Raw genomic sequence first — 20414 nt, forward strand, 5'->3', positions numbered from 1 at the left:
CAATTAAGCTCTTTAAAGTTGTTTCAAACTTAAATATAAGTAAAAACTCAAAATTCAAGTACAAATATAATTATGTCGAACGTTTTGTTTTTGCCGCCTTATGATTTCTGCTTCGTCTATTACCCCACAAAACAATCGTCGTAATGCCAATTTTCCGGCATTATAGCGTCCGTTATTTTTATCCAGTTAAGCACACAAATCAATTTTTGTGTGTATTTGTCGTTTTTCGTGTCTGAAAAATCGAAATCTAATCTAATTAGAATCCGGTATAGGGTCCAGTAGCTTTTCCTCTCGTGCTCGTACACTCGAGCAATTCATTAAACAAACATATGGTGGCCCGTTGAGTTTATACCGGATGAATACCCGTAGGCAGGCCTAATATCGACATCATAACATGCAGATTGGGACACATACCCACACATCCCTGACGAGGCTTTAATTTGCACGTTTCCATCAAAACGCTCGCCCGTGGCTGCACCGTAATTAAACTATTCCCTGTCAATTATAGAAACACAACGCTTCATTATCACGATATGTGGGAAAAAGGAATTTGACAGAGTTGAATTTGTGAAAAGCCTCAAGGTACATACAGGACTTTGCCCTCAATGAAAAACACTGCGTTTTTATGAAAGACCTTGAATATATTCCAAAAAGAAACAACAAAATCTCCATATTCATAAAATACTATTGTCACCAATGACGAAATCCTAATTTTTAACATAAACTTTGAAACTTTATCTCATGACTTAATTTTCGCGATAATAATAATAAACCTTGTAGATGTCTTAAATCATTAATATTTTATCTCTAAACCTTTTTTGTTTTAAAATAATAAAAAATGTTGTGTTACATAAATCAAACTTCCATTAGTTTCTAAAAATCTTGGGAGCTTATGTAAAAATTTTACTTTTTCCTAAGAATTTTAAAATATATATTAGGTACTCTAGAATACAGCAAACTTTTAAAAATGAAATGTTTTATTAGATCCTTCCCAGCAGTCCTCGTGAAAATGGCTTTCAAAATCTTAATATCCTAAAGATGTATCCCAGGATACTGTTTCAGTTAAAACTGTTTCTCAATATATCTTTTAGATACAAATTATTGCACCTAAAATCCCTTAACTGACTATTTCATAAATCATAACTATTCCACAATGCTTAAAATGTTCAAACTTGGGTAAAGATAACGGTGAGAAAAAGGAAACCTTTAATTAATTTCATGTTTCTCACAATAAAAGATCAGTTTTTTTTTGTAAAAGTCAAAATGCCGCGACTCTTAGTTTTCTATCGGTTTTTAACACAGAACACAGGCATTTAGCATTTCCCATGTCAGGAATAAAAGACTTTCTGAATGAGTTGGTGCTTGTTAATCGATGCATGAGAGTCAAAGGGGCGTTACTAAACCGATTTCGTAAGTGATTTTATTCATGGTAAACAGTTGCTAACCAAGTGGTTTGGTCAGTTTTAACGGGACTAGTCCCATTAGTTAAAATATGCGATTTGTTAGCGATTGTTGAATTCAGACGAAATCGCGCACGTAAACACAACGACATCCGAATTAAAAACGAATTATTCGAAAATAATTGCTTTAACAGCTCAAGAAAAAAGTGTAAACCAAAGTCATGATTAAAATGGTCGTGTGAGGTAACAAACCGTTTTCTTCCTCTTGTCGCTTTTGAAGAACATAATCCGTGCGGTGCAACCTTATAATTTACAGTTTACTTTTATGAATTTGTTCTTTGTTTTCCAGTTGATATAATGACAGGTCGCTAAAATTTCTCAGATTCTAATTCAAAGTGAATTGCGGTTTACATCTCGTTCGTTTGTCGGAAAAAAAACAGTGCTTATAATTCCCGCGTAATAAGAGCATCGCTTACAAATAATAGTACTAACAAGTTCAACTTGAATCACGTACGAGCAAATGATTTTTAAAACATTTAAATAATTACGACAATTACGTGGTTCGCACAAAAACCTAACCACGATGGAACGTTGATAAATTCGTGCGGTTGCCTTCCTCTCCGAAAAATAAATTCAGCACATTTGAATTGAACTCTCGTGTATTGGATTTTGCGTTGTCGCGAAAAAGTCGAACGGACCGCTTCTGTGCAATGAACGTAACTAAAACGAACACGTACAAAGCTCGGCTCACGTTTTAGATACTGTTGGAGAATTTCTTGGATTTGTTTGACAACAAAATCACTGAACGGTATGAGAATGGTTTACTTCTGCATCAAGGCTGATTTTTTTAGAAAGAGGATGGATGGTAAGCGGGACACGTCCGGGTGCGATTTTTCTTTAAGGACACAAACTATTCGATGATGCAGTTACATTCTTCTAATTCTTAATTTTAATAGAATTCCTTAAAAGATTCCACACATTTACAAGATTTAGTATTATTCGCTTTTAAGCCAAAAAAAAACATCCAAACATTCTCTTTCCACAACAAAATTTTAAAAAGCCTCTCCCTATTTCTTCATTTCTCTTATTCAATCATTCTTATTTAAAGTCTTCAATACAAAATTATGATTTTGCTAAAAGTTATCTACATGATCTTCGTTTTCTTCTTCAAATCCCAAAGAACATTTATCTAAAAGTTTTCAAAACCAAATAAACTTAGTCTTCAGTTAAAAGTTTGTCTTATTCTCAACCGAAACACGTGTCGTGATGAAAATAAAAGTTTGGTATTTTTATAAAAAACGAGTTTGATTCATTTTCTGCCCCAAAAAGCCCAAATGTGTAGTTAAAAGTCGATGATAATAATTTAGCGATACCGAAGCTCATTGGTGTGTGTTAATTTTCGAGTTTCGAATCATTTATTTTACAAATGTATATTTATAAAGACAAAATCTACCGCTTTATTTAAAAGCAAGCTTTCGGTCTGTTTGCGAATTTTCCAAGTAAAGCTTTCGCCTCAGTCGCCGCGTTAATAATTAACAGGGTCGAAATTTTCGAACAGGAGCAGCTTTTCAAAGCAAAACGTTCAAAAAGCTCCTCGCCTGGCACACAGTTAAACGAGCCGGCGCTTTCGTATGTTATTTTATTATTTGTTCAGAAAATTCGCCACTTTGTATCACAAATATAGAAGTATTGTTTTTAGTGGATGTGTAAATAAGTCCTGATTGACTTGGCGTTTCATCATTACGCTGTGCAAACATTCGCGAGTTCCTCGCGCTGATTTTTGACACGTGAAGCAAACATTTTATTTATTTTTCGAATTTTAATCTCGAGTTAGCAGCGCTGTACTTGTAAATTGCCGCTTTATTATTTACAAAAAATCAAATTGACCACCGGATCGCAAAGCCGCTCCGCGAACGTGATACACTTGCATAATCCGTTTCCCTTGTGGTATTTTTCAAGATGGTAAATAACGTGGAAACGATGCCTCGTGCATTACAATCTCAATGTAAACCGTGCATCATTACGGCCAGATGCAGTACGTGTTGTAGGTTAGAGAATTGGAATGATCTAAGCAGTTCAGATTTGCTCCAAACCCACTACTTGTGTTGTACCTAAATTATACGGCTTTCTTGGCCGTGATTGCCTGCAACTTGACGCCGATGCATTTCCGCGTTTTTACTTTCCACGAGAGGTCGGTAATGTAAGGCACGCAATCGGCTTTAACACTCGACAATCCCATTAAAGACGATTGCGAGAAATTCGCGAAGGGAAAGTGGACACGATATCGAGCCCTGAGGGACTCCAAGCAAGCGTGAAGCATCACAGATTTTTTCTTCACAACGGCGATCGGACGTTAATTAAACAAAAAGGCGATTCACACCTGTTGATTTTGTTTTTCGAGGACCAAAAAGTTACACGCGTGAGAAAAGACGGCCGCTTAAACAAAAGGATTATTTATCATCGGTAATTAACAAGACAGTAACCTCGGGTATTAAGCACATTTGTACACATAAAGGTTGGCCTTTGACACCGGAGGCCGTTTTACTCGATAAAGTGTGGATTTATCGCCACGGTCTCTTTGAACAAAAATACTAAAAGGTAAATGCTCCGTCGGAGGCAGCCGGCATTGTCATAGATGTTACTCACTCATATCCCATCTCTCCGAAACGAAAGTCAATTTACTTAAGCAAAGCCGTTTTTAGAAACTCATAAAAAATCTAGAAACACTCAAAACGTTCAATTTTTTATGTTTTTCCAGTAAAAATTTTATGCTCTGCCATTTATTCAGAAGGTGGTATGTACCTAAAGATATGGAGAATCAAAAATTACAAAAAAAACTTCTGTCAACAATTGTCGTATCGTTTGTTCCCTGATATTCCATTTCCCGGTTGTTGTTTTCTTTCTGCAAGCTAATGAGAAATGATTTGAAAATATTTTTCAATCTCCGTTCAGTGCAACCATTAGCAATGCCTTTTCTGACAGCCACTCGGGGTGTTTTATTACTGTCTATGTGAAACCAGGCATGACTTTAAAGTGGAAGTTATTAAGTTGAAAATGAAAATAGGATGCGTATTCCGTCTCCGTCCAATTTGTTCTCATATGCAAGACGATAAAAAAGTACAAATTCGTTTTATTCCAATTTCTTCCTCGAGTTAGATAAATTATTATAAACAACATCAGAATCTTCCACTTATCTCAACACAACTCTCGTTAATTTATTCATTGCACGTACGGAATTACGAGTACAATCTCGAATAATAACGATAATACAGGTAACCAATTAACCGGCTGAAAGATCGACTACTGTCTCACAAACGCTCGCCGATTAGAATATCTCATAATTTTATAGTCGCTCGTAATCGGCCGAGCAATCATCAACTATTAACTCGAATTGAATTTATGGCTTGTTCCAGGAGCCCTCACCAAGTCGCAATTCCCTGTCTTCACAATCTACGCTCAGAAGAACTGTCTCGGCGTGAAACCGTGCGAGAGGGCTTGGTGCATCGATAGAGTGCAAAACTACAAACTCCAAGGATACACCAGGAGCAAACTGACGGCTGCCACGAGACAAGAATGTCTTGAAATGTGTCTTGGCGAAACCGAATTCAATTGCAGGTGAGTAGGAAAGCTGGCAGACACCCCCACTCCCATCCCCACCCACTAGAGTGGCTTTTAGCAGTTGCCACTTTAAAATTTACGGTGTTAATGGCCACCATAACTTATTTCAGCACTCTTTGCCAATTGTGCTCTTGGAGACGCGATCATCTGTTAAACAGGGCTGGTTTTTTATTTCCGGACGGTTGCACTTATATCAGCGCAATTATCGAACGAATCTTATAATTCTGTAAACGATACTTTAATTCTTATTTATGGTTACGTTCGGAGGGAACCTGGAATTCCTCTGAGAAGGATTTTACGAGCCTCCGGCGAACTAAACTTTCCGAATTGGCCCGCAAGCCGTGAAAAACTCGCTCCTGGACGATTATATTATCGGAATTAATTCGAAGGGACAAAAATTACCTACAAAACATTCAAGTTATTTAATTACAAGAACAATGTAACGGTTCAAGAACAATCCCAACGTCACCGTTAATAAAAGGATTTTTTTTCAAACAGGACGTGACTAATGTCTAATGAGTGTGCCATGTCTTCGAATTTTTGTCACAAAGACCGTGACATCATTTAATTCAAAACGGATGTTTTGTTATTTTGTCCTCAGAAATTCAATCAGCTCGTGTTATTGTTGCCAAAAAGTGAAATATTTTGCCGGAAAAAAACACACCTCTAGATATCTAAATTGGTGAGTTTGACCGGTAGGGTTTATTGTTATTATCAAGCAAAAGAAATAAATTGTTTATGAGATATTCGCGCGAGAAAAAACACCCAAATCAAATGGAGGCATGCGTGCGTGTCTTACAGTAAATACACGTCATTACATTTTTCAATGGCGGACAAACTACCGATAAATAAAACTTCAATGGCCTAACGGATAGACATTTTATGAAACTTCACTCATTGCTTTTCTTAGGACGGACAACTTCATAAAAGACAAATTGTTCGCTTCGGAAGGCTACTGGAAGAAATTTACAAAAAAAAACAAGATTCTGAAAAGACGTGACCCTGACGGAACAACAGCACCAAAAAAGGCACATTCTTCACCATCTAAATAAGACAATTAAGCAAAATGTTCCGAATCTCGTTAGCTTATTATACTAACACTTAACTCAAAAAAACGCAGTGTTAATGATAATCTACCATCAAGCAAACAACTAAATTATCACATTTCTTCTCATGTGACCTTAGGTAATAGTCTACGATCTAAACTTCATCAATTTATGCTAAAAAAAAATTGGAAGAATATTCTTAAAAACATTAAGCACTTAAAACAAGAATGTCGACAAAGGCACCAAAAAAGCTTGTAGTTATATTAACTATAGATGTTCTATATCAATATCCATGTTGCTTCCAATTTGGCCAAAATATTGTGTCCTTAATACGAGTAATTAAAAAGAAATTATATACGACCAAGAACGTTAATTTACTGTGACAAAGTTGTTTTCTGCCTCTTGCGCTATGATTCTCGCGAATCGCTTTCGCTTCAAGATCAGTTCCTTGTATCTGTTTTGTGTTTTTTTTTGTCGTTTCTTTTCGAAATGGTCGGTTGACTGAACGTTCGAAGCTAAAAACCGTCCACGTCGTTGTTTTCTTCTTCTGAGTCCTCTCACGTCTGGCCACTAGTATGCGCGATCAATCACGAGGATAATTAAAACTGACACCGGAGCGAGTAATTGATTTTCACGACTTTTCCTTTTTAATCTGTTCGGTTGAATCATTTTTCTGGGCTGAATCCAAACCCTCGCTTCTTTCAATTACAGGAAGCGGTTTTGTTCGTCTTATTCCTCCTCGTTGGAACAGTGGTCATGTCAGAGCCGTTGTTATGGCCACCCGCGGTGACTCCGTCCAACACCTATGCTTCTAATTTATTCAAATTAATTTCCTCTGTCGAGTGGGGCAAAAATCGCGGAGGTGGCGTCGTACTCGACGGGCAGTCCAATTAGTCCTCAAGTTGCCAGTTCGAGACGGGACATTTATCACACACACGGCCTCGACAACGTACCATATTAACATTTTGATGGGAGGTAATTAGTAATTAGTGCAATGGTAGATGACGTGCATAAGGATCGAGCGTGCCGCGGCCATTGTATGGAGATGAGTCTCTTGCATTCGTTCTGTCTTTGTCCGGGTGAAGGATTTGCAAGACTGCCCCATTTATCAGGACGATCTATAGCTAATCTATCTACTCCCTTCAATCAGCCATCATAAAAGGATTTAATAACGCGCCAACACGAGGCTCCGCTTTTACGATATTTTTGCCGTTTGAGATGATAAATTTCATATCGCGATCGACTTCGCGTCTTCAAAATGATGTTTTAGCGGCCGGAGATGACGGAAATGCATTGCGAATCCCTCCAATCGTTGCCCTTAATGGACGACCGGTTTCGCTTTCCTTCATTTTACAAAGAGCTCGTCGAATTCGTTTCTTGATTAAAGATTTTCGCTTTTCATTAATTAAAGATTGCTTGTCCAAATCGCCATAAGTCACTGCCGACCCTTTCGTCACTAATAAAGTAATAATGCAAGTGTAGGCGTCTGCAGATTAGTCTCGTGCATTAGCATGTGATATAGCTCGTACATTATCTTGTCAGGGCCATTATTGGTAATTTACATTTACATGTCTCAGTTGCAGCTGAAATAATCACCGCCATTACATTACACTTAAAACTTGCGATTGGCATTTTTCTTCAGACGACCTCCCTCACCGACTACAAACAAACTAGACCAAATAAAACACAACGGAAGTGAGATCTAATCCTACTAATGAGATTACACTGTTCGAACACAATGTTTAATAAAATATCGATCGATTCCAAGTCTCTCGCTCTTAACCATAAGCGAGAATCGGACGATATTACCAACTTAAAATCAGTTCCAAATTACTTTACGTGATGTAATTTCGTGCAATTATCAGATAATTATCTGATATTTACTTCACGAACTCGTTAAGGATCTACGGAGGAACGCGGTATGAGGAACAAGGAAAAAATACTGAAAACGCGAACGATCCAAACCGCCACGACAAAGTTGAACACTCTTCTATCACTATACAAGGTCGCTTCTGCTTCAAATGCACATCGCCAGTTAAATCCCCACACCTTGACGATTTCCCATGAAGTCCTTAGCTCATTAGAGGCTTATAATTTTTTTATTACCCACACTAGAATTCCATATATAACATATATAATCTCAAAGTGAAGCTAAATCCCCCAACCATTTGGAAAACCATCAATATCAAGCGTTCCGTACCACAGGGCTCTACTTAAAGATCAACGTTGCTTCCTCTAAACATTTCATCTATCACAAATGGTCTAATTTTTTTTCTTGTCGTCTCCATTCACCAAACACGAACGGTTTTTTCTCTCTAAATGGTAAATTTACCGCCCAGTGAGCGTAAAATACCTCCGATATCAATCACGATGACTTCGGACAGCACCTGTTGGTGCTATTCGCCATTGTCGCGACTACTTAACCAACAGCAGTGTTGATAAGTCATTTCCAACCAGCGTTTTCCTAATTGCTCCATAAATTATGGTATCTCGTTCCACAGTCACATTGTCATCTTCCATGTGATTAATAAATTGGTAATTTCGCGTAATTGAGTCAAGGTGTGTATTCCCAGGACGTGTTTATCGCAGTGCGTGTGCATAGTAATTGCGGAAACTAAGGGTAAACACGTAATTTACTTTTTCGGAGAGGTTATAGAACCGAAAGTGTAACAATGTTGTGGTTTGCAGATTTCCGGAGGTTAAGGGTAATCGAGGATTTCTAATTTAGTTGGGGTAGTTATTATTAGAACGCTTTCAGCGGAAAGCTGTTTCATTATGTGCCGAAGTTTACTCGTAAAGGGACAAACTTCAGGAAAAAATAAATATGCGGGAAGCAGGTGGCGGGATTATATCGATTTGACATTTACATACTGTCAGTCATAAATGTATTGTTTTTATTCGCTCGGATTTTATTGTTTGATTTTAAATAAATTTACGGTTGGTGAACATTTCATTTCATTTTTTCCAGTCGATTGGCCCACGTAACAAATACAATATTTTTTTAATAAAAGTTTCACCAGAATTCGAGCAAAAATCGGAGAATATGAAGACTCCTTCTCGCGTTGCTAGTATCAGTTAATTGCAATTAGTTCAGGGTGGCTCTGTACAAGGGTGCCCAGTTATCAGCTCGGCTCACACTATTAAATTACATCGCCTATGGAGGTCAACCTTGCAAGACAAGCCACCCCGATAATTACCAAAGTTTGGGATGCTTGCTGTAACCGCATCGTCCTAACCTCTTCTATTAAAGCCGACAATATAGGAATTTGGAAATTTCTGAATTTAGAAAAAATTACGATAGTGTGCATTCTCCTGTGCAGCCGCCATAACTCATCTCCTTCAAGAGTGCGGAAAGCAAGTGCGATCCCTTGGACACTATTACATGGTTCGAACGTCTTGTAATCATAAATAATCGCATACGTTCAACGTCGAAATTTGCATGCGGACACTTCTTAACACGGTGGAAACATCGCACCAACTATACCATACATGGCACTTCCACCGGTACCCTCGTTAATAACGAAACGTGGCAATTAGCATGAAATAGTGCACCAAAGTCGTGTGTTAGCATAAACTTACTTTTTTCCGTGGTAATTCTGCGCGTGTTCGCCGGAATCCGGTGATGAAAAGCGCCCGGAGCTAGCGCTTCAAATATCCCGGAATTTTTTTACTCGACCGGTGCAATTCCTCCAGCATGCCGAGACAAGGCCGAAGCTGTACATATTAATTTGGAATTCTTGTCGGTTTTTAACCAACTATGGTTTTTTGCACAACTGGTTTTTTAGTTTAAGGAGTTTACCCTCGAAGGCGTTTTTTCTCACACGAAAGATTATCATTAACTCCAAAAGGTGTTCAAAATATCACCAGTTAAGTGGCTGTATTGTCTTTAACAAGGTAACGAGATACTTACACAAATCATAGAAATTAAGCCAAGTGCTAACTGATTGGCCAATTATCTTAAAAATGAGCCTCTTTTTTGTATGGCTTTATAATGAGAAAATCTACTATCTACGTGTCAAAACCTTTCTGAAACCAGGATGGAAAGTTTCCTTAACCTCAAGTTTGAACCCGGGGCTTAAACTTCCCTCAAACAAGTAGCTCGGGGCGTCGCGACGTCCCATCTATAGCTCTTATGTCATCGTCGATATTACTTCTCCGTCTCGAACGTGACTCGCAGTTAGGAGCTGCCTGTGTGGCTCGTCATTGCCAACCCAATGACACTAAACACACACGCTTTGCATCTCAACAATACAACCACCCTGGTCGGTTCCGAGCCAACAATCTGCCCGATACGGCTGATTACCTGCGCATTCTAGCGACTATATCGCCACCTGGAAATTTTTCCGCCCGTTTCCCGAATAAACGTCAAAAGGTCGTCTGTCGCTTATTAAGATAACGGCAAACATAAGTGGCTAATTACGGGGTTGGTGGTGAAAAATTCGTTTGCCATGACCCTCTAGCACACGTACGGTAAACGCAACATTATTGCAATGACAGTTGTGTTATTCCCGGTATTGGGAAGCGCAAACTTCAAAGACTATTAATCAGAAATCTGTTCGAAAGCAATTCAATGATTATCTTATTAATTAAGTCCTGTTTATATCTGGTGTGTTTTTCACATTTTATACACATGACCGGTTTAGTTCTGTTGAAGCGGAGAAAAATTGTAATATATTTAACATTTTCTTTACAACTCATCATGATCGGAAAACAAACTCAAACCGGTTCAAATATCATGATTAATCTGAATAATCACTACATGGCTATAATCAAATCTAGTTCTTCACAAAGTTTTTCATGTCAACCGAAACTTAATTACTTAATTCAATCAAAATTCTCATCTTTCGCTTGATGGACGTACGCTAACATGAGAGACAACCGCGGAATCCCAACGTAATCCAGCTGTCACGAGTTTTTTACATTTCTCAGTTCCAACAAACACAAGTTATTATTTAAGTTTATAATCCTCAAAACGTAGCCAAAAACAAAAGAAAGTCCAATTGAGGTACAAGGTGACTGTAAGTTTACATATTTCTACCGCTGGCGATATATTTATTTTATAAAAAAAACATCATAATGTGCATATTTCATCATAGTTCAAGATTTTTTCAGAGTTGAGATATTATAAAAAGTAGCAATTCTGGCAAGTTTGCTTCTACCGCTAGTTTCATGTGTTTCAAAACCAAAGATAATTTGCATAAGTATTTCATCACATTTCAGGTTTTTTTGAAATCAACTTTTTATAAAAAGTAACTAAGTAAATAGTCATTTTTAGCACAAATTATAGAAAAATGCATATTCCTGTCCTAGTATCTGTTTACGGTCTCTGACTTGAAAATTGACCTAGTAATAAAACAGTACAGAAATACTGTAACCGAGTAAAAAAACTCACTTAATTTTTATTATAAAGAATGTTAACTCCAAAATATTGGTAAACGGTTTGAGGGTCACTGGAATTATTTCCTTGTTCAGATAAAATTGTATTGTTGCAACAAATAAAAAAATCGTATCCAAGACAATAAAAGAGAAAAGTCACTTCATAGTATTGACACTGTCATCATTTGATTTGCTTTTGCTTTAGTTTTTAACAAAATTCAATGATATTCTGTTTAACCTCTTCCGGCGAAATGGTTTCCAATAGGATTGATTCGTTTTTTTAATTTTTTTTTCCAAAATATGAACATAAAATATTAAAATAATAAATTAGTTGTCGCGATTATGATTTACGGTGAAACATAAGTAATGATACTAATGGCCATTGTAGCAGCCGAAGCAGCAGTTCTCAAACAACTAATATAAAATAATTTATTTCCTTTTATGACGTGAATTTTTGTTTTATTATTATTCAGCTTAAATGACCCATTAGAGCCCACTTGGCAGACAACCTATAATACACAAAGCAATTATTCCTTGATTCATATTCGAATTTTGAAAGTTTCATGAATCGAAAAATATCGTTCTTTGATTCTCGATATTTTGAAAATTTAATTTTGAATAAAGGAATAAGTACATAATGTATTATGTGTTGTCTGCCAAGAGGGGTCAGGTGGGTCATTTAAGCTGAATCACCCTGTAGTAAATTAGTTTTCTTAGTTTGAGTGAATATCATCTCATTTAAGTTTCAACCTCAAGACCATAAACACCCTGTATAAAGGGAATATTAACGATATTCTTCCAGAATTAATTTTTAATAAAAAGAAAATTATTCGTTTCTGATACAAATTATAAAAATAAAAAACATGAATGTTTTTCTTGAATAATTTTATATAGCATAAAAAATTAGACAACCAATTGGCAATTATAGGGTAATCGATGATTATAATTACTTATCACTCAGCAGTCATCATACATCAAAAAATTTGCCAAAATTTCCTAAACTGTTATAGTTCATAAAAATTTATAGTCTTCTGCAAATTTTCATATTTCATTTTATGTATTGCAAAAATTTCAGATAAATATTTGCGTGCTTGTCTAAAAGATTGGAAATAAACACAACTTTATGCAATAAACAAGTAACTATTAAAAACATTGTAAAATATGAGTTCCCCTTTCGTGTTATTGTTTTTTATAGATACTTATCAACATTGAAATTCGTATTTTTTTAATATTGAATTAAATAAATAATTATTAAAATAAATGTGTCATATTTTTCAGTAATTTCACATTTTTATTTTTTATCATTTTTGGCATAAATACAAAGAATTTTCCTACAATTTTTTCCCGTAACATTTACGGAAAAAGTTTCTTTTGTCTGTCAATTAACATTCCTTTGAGAAAATTAAATAAAATAATTCACTTTAGTTTTTTGTGTTCTGCAGACTAGGCAGCGTTTAAGATGTCTGTTTAAGTGTCTATTACCGTGTTGTGCTATGTTTGGGCAGTTATAATTTTCGATTGCGCTTTCGGTGGTGCGGCTTGCAGATTATAGGCTTCTAGGTGGTAATCGACGCCAGTAACAGGTGTACAGTGATGTAAAAATGCCCATAAATTACGGTGGCAGAGAAAAAGCGTGTGTCTCGAGCTTACACACACGTCTCCGAGATAATAAATACTTTACCGTCTGTAATAATATGCGTAAATAATATCTCGACAACGTCCTTTTCGCGATTACTGTCTAGTCATTCACTTTTGTGCAACTCCTCGTCGTCGAAAAGCTCTGTCTTTCCCGCCGTCATTGTCGGCGATAAAAGCGAGTTCGTTGTACGCGGCATGAATTATGCCCGCAATGAAATGATGGCCTGTCATATTCACGTTGTTGCTGCTACTGTCATGTAGATGCACAAACGTCGTTCGACGTAAAACTCCCATTTCGATTAACAAATCACAAGCCACTCGTAACGTTCAATTGCACGTTATCGGAAGATATTTTCACGTTCTAAAGCACGATCTGGTGCGCGGAAGAAATGGAAATCTCATCTCGTACCACAATTATCCGTACTATCGATTTCGCAAATCGACGATGCAAGTTCTCATGAGTAGTGGCGTGACTGCGGCCCATCAAAAATTCAAAAGTAAAACGCCAATTAGATGGGAATATTCAAGGCATTGAGAGTGAAATTGATGATAGATCGGTGCACAATCGCAAGAATTGAGAACTTCCCAGAGCTGTGTCAATCACAAACACGTTTAGAACAAAACAGATATTTGCAGGGCTGCTGATGACGGATCTCGTGAACAATATTGACCCATTTCACAACATGACAACATAAGTCTTATCGTTATTTTTTAACGCTTATGACATGAACAGCATTGTGATATGGTTGTACTCGTATGTATAGTTTCATTTAAATTCCAAAAAAAAAAACTGAAAAATGTAACAATCTACATAAAAATTATAAGCAGTTAAGTAATTTTGAAGTGTTATTGACCATCAAAAAAACAATTTTTATAAAAAGTATAAACCTACATAAAAAATATAACATGTTATCTATAGATAGACTGCAAAAAATAACAAATAAAAAAAATAATAGGAAGGAAGATAAGCTAGACTTTCGACAATGTAGCAAACATTATATTGTCAAAAAAAGAATAGTCTTGAAAACAATTCAAATTTCAATTTTTTTAAGTCTTGGTCAGATGTTACAATAATTGTGTAGAGTAACACCTCAGTAACTAAGGTTAATTAACTCACGAGTTTAATCTATTCACGATCTTTCCGGTAAAGTGGTAGTTAGTTAAACAAATTGTTTGTGTCACGAAATCAAAAGCGCTTTACATGAATTATTCATTTAAAAAAATGCCAACAAGTAGACTTATTTCATTCTCTTCCAAAAGGCGTTAAGTAATTAGAATTGAGACAATTAGATACAGCTTCACGTGTTGTTGATTCAGTATCTGGCGATTGTATTCTAACAAGAGTCTCTATGTCGTCATAGTAGCCTATTCATAACCATAAGCGTCGGCTAGGCGCTGCCATATCGTACAATCAATCCAATTTAAAATGGCATTTCAATACTATTGCTTATGTGAAAGTGTAGACAATACCCTTTAGAGCGTCGCAACCACATATTGTATGTTGGTTCGCTCCACTAAGTTGACAATATTAAGATTTACGCATCAGATAATTCCGGTCCGTTCGCCGCCTTTTATACAAAGTTCTTAGCTTTCACTTAATTATAACGCGAAAGGGAAAGGGCATTCGAATCACGTAAAGATAATGCCTTAGGTTATGTAGTGCTGAACGCAGCATCTTCATCGTTGGAGCCCTAACATGGCATCGAGCCTGTTAGGGCGAGACAATGCTCGGCCATAAATAGCCCCCAACACTTGGTTTTTCATGTCGTTAGTCTGTGATTAACAAGTGTAAAGCCCAATGGTAATAAGGTTGTTGTCCGGTGATAAATAATTTATCACAAAGTTGCTCGTGATGGACTGGGCAGTTCCGGTCCCATCAATCCTCCGGATGAGATGGGACAATGACCATAATCCATCGTGAGCGATCCGCGCCCATCAAACAACACTTATTAAAAGAAAAAACCAAGAGTTATAGTCTATTTAGCCGGGGAATAATGGCGGGCATTAAACTAACTGCCCGTACATGTCTACATATGTAAAGCACGATCCCAAGATGGATCGCCTGCCATTCGGACCTTACAAAGCTTCAGCGCCGCAATCACCGACCATTATCTTATCAAATATGCCCACTGTCGTTTATTTCAATAAATCTCTTGTTACAGATCGGCGAACTACAATAACGCAACAGGCGATTGTGAACTATCAGCTTTAGATAGGCTCACCCTCGCTGGAAGTTCCGCCTTCCTAGCCGCTGATGGATACGACTACATGGAAAATAATTGCGTCGAAGAGCCTTCCAAACTCTGTGAATTCAAGAAATTGAACGGCAGAATACTCAAAACCGTCGACTCGGTCTACCAAGACGTCGGGTCGGTTGATGAATGCAGAGAGTTGTGTCTCAACTCGCCCTACAGGTGTCATTCGTACGATTACGGTGACACGGGAGAGATGGTCTGCAGGCTCAGTCATCACTCGCGTGCCACTCTTGCAGACATACAGGTTGGTGCCTTATCTAACACGTTCTATCACATCACGTCGGCTTTCCAAATAAAAATGTGAAGAAAGAACAGAAAAATTGGATTATTAAATGTTGTGAAAAATGGGACTTTCAGAGTTTGGAAAAATCAATTTTAATTTAAAGCGGAACTTTTTCTTTCAAACACAATGTTGCAAATTTTATTCACTCAAAAAACGCAAACTAGTCCACTCCCATGGCCAGTTCCGTGTCACCTGTTCATATTTATTTCTTTAATATTCAAATCTCAGCTCCACTTCCTGCACATCTCCATTATACCGACACCAAAAATCCACCTCGACCTTCCTTATATATCCCATCTCATGAATATTTACCGAGCAATTAAAAACCAAAATGATATCACTTCGCTTTTGTGGAGATAATATGAATATTAAGATTTCTCACGGCAACCACATCCGCCGCTGATGATAATTCAATCGAATTTTTGCAACAACCCTAAACCGGTCCCCTACTAATAAAATCTCATCGTCTTGTCACTCATGCCGCTTTAAATAAGCTTCATGAATATTTAGCTCCTGTGTGATATGTTAACATTCGTTCTCGTCCTGCAGGATCCTTATTTGGAGGTCCCCGAGGCGGCAACGTACGAATTGAGCTCGTGCTACAACGTTAGTATAGACTGTCGGTCGGGAGACATGGTGGCTCGGATACAAACATCCAAGCTTTTCGATGGAAAAATCTACGCTAAAGGAAGTCCAAATTCTTGCGTACGCGACGTCAATAATAGCCTCGAATTTGAATTATCGATGGCTTACGACAATTTAGAGTGTAACGTGCGGAAAAATGGACTTGGGAGGTAAGCTCGTTTTTTGGTGTTTTCCGCAAGTTCAATTTTTTTTTTCCCACAGATATATCAACGACGTGGTGATTCAACATCATGACAAGATAGTCACCAGCTCAGACCTCGGACTTGCCGTGACATGCCAGTACGACCTAACTAACAAAAGTGTGACCAATGAAGTCGATTTAGGTGTCCACGGAGACATCCAACCGGCCCTCTCTGAAGAAGTCACCGTCGACTCTCCTAACGTTGCAATGAAGATCACCGATCGCTCCGGTGGAGATGTCATGCCATCAGCTGAAGTCGGCGATCCTCTAGCCCTTCGTTTCGAAATCATGGATAAGAACAGCCCTTACGAAATCTTCGTCAGAGAATTGGTAGCGATGGATGGTGTTGACTCCAGCGAAATCGTTCTTATAGACTCGGATGGGTGTCCCACCGATCATTTCATCATGGGTCCTATTTACAAATCAGCCGAATCTGGCAAGGTATGTAATTAAATACTCAAGAGGCGGAGCACTTTTACAATATTTAAATTGATCGAAGGGTGGAGCTACTTTAAGATTAGTTTTCGGACATTTGGGAGTTTAATTAAACTGATCAAAGATTAAAACGCGTGTAATTAGCAAACTGTCGTTTAGGGCGAAATTTAAAATTTCTTTTTATCTTATTCCAGATTCTCTTGTCGCACTTCGACGCCTTCAAGTTCCCGTCGTCCGAAGTGGTCCAATTTCGCGCGTTGGTAACCCCCTGTATGCCCACTTGCGAGCCTGTGCAATGCGACCAGGAGGAATCCTCCGGTGACCTTCGCTCTGTTGTCTCCTACGGTCGACGTCGCCGTCGCCGCTCCACCGACCCCCACGACGACCTCCTCCTCGTCCAATCCATCCAAATCACCGACAAATTCGGCTTCGAACGCGACGCCAACAGATCCCTGGACTCTGAGGCCGTCTTCATCCCCAACGAGTCCGGCGTATGCATAAACATGGCCGGTTTGATCGTCGCCGGTGCTGTTTTTCTCTCGGCCCAACTCCTCATCATTGCCTTGTGGACCTTTATCTGGCAAAGGCGAAGGTCCAACAAACTCAACGACGGAATGTCAGTCAGCGTGAGCTTGCCCTCGGGACTGAGCTCCGGCCGTACCGACAGCCTTTGCAAACTCTACGAATCCGGTTATAACCACTCCCGCCGCTTCTAACCGAAATCGCGTGTGATATTATTGTACAGCGCCGTACGGACCCTAACTCGCGCGTAAATATACCTGCGATTTTTCGGGACGTGTCGAGAGCGGCTATCGACGTTTTAGTCGCGGACGCGTCGTCGAAATCTCTTCTGTATTGCAATGCCAGATCTTAAAACACCGCAAACGTATTAGAATAATACTCGTTTAGGTAATTTTATTTAAAAAATTCTCATAGGAAAAATCTTTAGTAACGTTTTGCAGTTTGTGTTAAGCTTGAGGTTCAGGTCAGCGTTTAATTTTTTTGTGAAACGTTACTCTTTTTTTCTATTAAAGGGGCGAGACGCACGAATGGACTCTAGGACGATCTAGCGTGAATGAATCTATATTTTATTTTTTTATAATTAACTCATTTATTTTTTAATTATTCAACTGCAATATGGACGAATGGTGACGAATGAATGCTATTTAAAACTGCTTGTCCTAGTTTCTTGAGTGCAACGTCTGGACGATTTTGCTCATCGACTTGCAAAATCATCCATGCTTAATCGCCTTTAAATAATTTTTAACAAATACCATATATTTTTTATATTTAGGTAATTATTATAATTTTATACTATTTATAAGTTATGCGCTGAATGTATTCAGTTATAAATTCTGACTTTTCTAAATATATGAATTGAATGAGATGAGTTTTTACTTCCAACCCACTTCAAAAAATTAATAGAATGGTTAAAACAATAATCGTAAAATTAAATCAAGCTTGAGGCATTACCACTCACAATATAATATATAACATCCTCTTCATTAAAAGAACCATATTGCCAATAATCACGGGTTTAATTATTATTTTTAGTGCTGCTTATAATAACTACTAAATTTTTTCAAATTTAAATTAGATGCTTCATAAAACTTGTGCAAAAATAACAATTCCATAATAACTCATTAGTAAACTAACGAATTTTTATTTTTATTTTGATTCAATTCATTCAACACTCTTTCATGAATCCCAATTAGGAGTGAATTTAAAAGCAAAAACAATAATAATATTCTGTTTTATTATTTGAGGTGTTAGTGAAATAACTACCTATATAAAACATCTTTCACTAAGTCCTTGACCGTGATTGTTTAATATGTTATTAAAAAAAATAAAACCTTTAGCGAGACATTTTATAATATGTTGGTAATAAAATTTATCAAATAATAGTATATTATAATACTAGTTTATAAGCAAGCCTTTAAAACACGCACGACGGGTTTTAAGAGCACGACGCGTCCGCGGAGTGCTTTTAACGTCGTAAGTGTTTTAAAGACGCTTATAAACGAGTATTATACGCTATTTTTTATTATACCTGTCCATTTACGATCTTTTATGAGCATTGAAAAAATGTGAATTTACCCAATAAAATTATCAAAGGTTGTTTGTGAATCGTTTTCGTAGAGACGGTTACTAGTTTACGTTGTTAAGCACATTTTTCACGTTGTAATTGGTCCAGACATTTCACTATTGCTTGTTACCTAGACAACTTTAAAATTCAGCGTGCTATAAAGGCCAAATTACGCACGCTGCAGCTTGTTTTAATTTTGGATTATGATGCAGGCATAATAAAAAAACTATTTCAAGTTCACCAATCATTTATTTTACGAGTGTAACAATTATCCATTTTCAGTGGAAGCTTGGTATTCACCACAATCGAAAACGCTCGACGCAGACATGAGCGTCCAAACTCGACGTTAAACAGTTTTGACTAGTTTCACCCAAGTTGAAATAAACAAGCCCCGCCATAACATCAAAAACATATCCCTTTTATCAATTAACCTTGTAAATTGTGGAAGCACCTTGTTTAGTCGAGAATCTGTGTAGAAAATTTCTGTTTTAGTAACTTTGGTGAAACTTCTATTGTTAAACTTGGAGTATCGATCCAGACTTGAGGAATTTTAAAAGGTGAGACCACACTGGTAGTATTTCATGTCAGGGAGTAGACGGAATGTAATCATTTAATTAAGTGAAGATGCTATAAACGTTGACCTTTAATGACATGTCACTGCGTTTGTCGTAAACTCCGCCGTAAATAACCTCAAAGAAAAAATCAAAAATTATCAATTTCTCAACGGTTATTTAACATTTTTCTTCTCCTCCCTTGTTTGGTAAAAAACTCGTCTAACTGTTTGAAGTCGTGTTAAACGAGAGTTTGATATATACCCGCCGAGGCATCGCCTAACCGATGATTGATTTATGCAGATGCTCAACCTCTATGTACACACAATCCTCTCGTGCATTTGTGTAAATCTTAATTACCCACGCAGATAATAGATTAGGTAATTTGTTAGCCAAAGGCCAGACCACACCTAACGCCAAATCTCATAAAAAAATCCGCTTCCGTGTTTTTATTTCAGATCAGTGAGTGCTTTTATAGTCGCGAGATATTTCAGATCACTCCGCCCAACGTCACTAACATATGATGATGTGCTTGAGGAAAAAAGACATAACGCGTGCTTTTTGCCATTACGACCGCTCAAAACAACATTGTTACAATTCCGGAAAAGGAAATATGACGGCGAGACGAAAATATAACCGGGGAGATGCCGACGTAAATTTTAAATCTTTCAGTGGAGAGGAAAAATGTTACGATAATAAAGACTTAACTGGTATTCAGGCAAGGGTTTTATTGCCACCGCCAGCTATGTCGCAGGTAATTACATTATGACAATAAGAAGAAACACAAGATACATTATCGCGGGTATAAATAATACGACTTGGCTACTGCTAATTATAGAGGGATGGAAAAAAGAAAAAATAAAAGTAATTAGTAATTAGTGAAAGAAATTTATTATCTGA

At 37.3% G+C, this 20414-nt stretch overlaps 2 protein-coding genes across 4 annotated transcripts in view; one reads left to right on the top strand and one right to left on the bottom strand.

The window, feature by feature from the left end:
• The window catches only part of LOC123009500, a 39049-nt gene extending 20785 nt beyond the window's left edge, over positions 1-18264 (top strand). Inside the window, exons 4-8 of the mRNA XM_044405871.1 lie at positions 4814-5015; positions 15241-15577; positions 16166-16410; positions 16463-16883; positions 17072-18264. Coding sequence (XP_044261806.1) covers positions 4814-5015; positions 15241-15577; positions 16166-16410; positions 16463-16883; positions 17072-17593 — 1727 coding nt within the window. The 3' untranslated portion in view covers positions 17594-18264. The remainder of the gene's footprint in view (positions 1-4813; positions 5016-15240; positions 15578-16165; positions 16411-16462; positions 16884-17071) is intronic.
• Positions 1-20414, bottom strand: part of LOC123009501 (autophagy-related protein 16-1) — a 159128-nt gene that overhangs the window by 125200 nt on the left and 13514 nt on the right. The window lies entirely within an intron of this gene.

Source organism: Tribolium madens, unplaced genomic scaffold (assembly GCF_015345945.1).
Source record: "Tribolium madens isolate multiple individuals breed KSU strain unplaced genomic scaffold, Tmad_KSU_1.1 Scaffold_7;HRSCAF=85;Tcas5.2_LG10, whole genome shotgun sequence".
Taxonomy (NCBI): Eukaryota; Metazoa; Arthropoda; class Insecta; order Coleoptera; family Tenebrionidae; genus Tribolium; species Tribolium madens.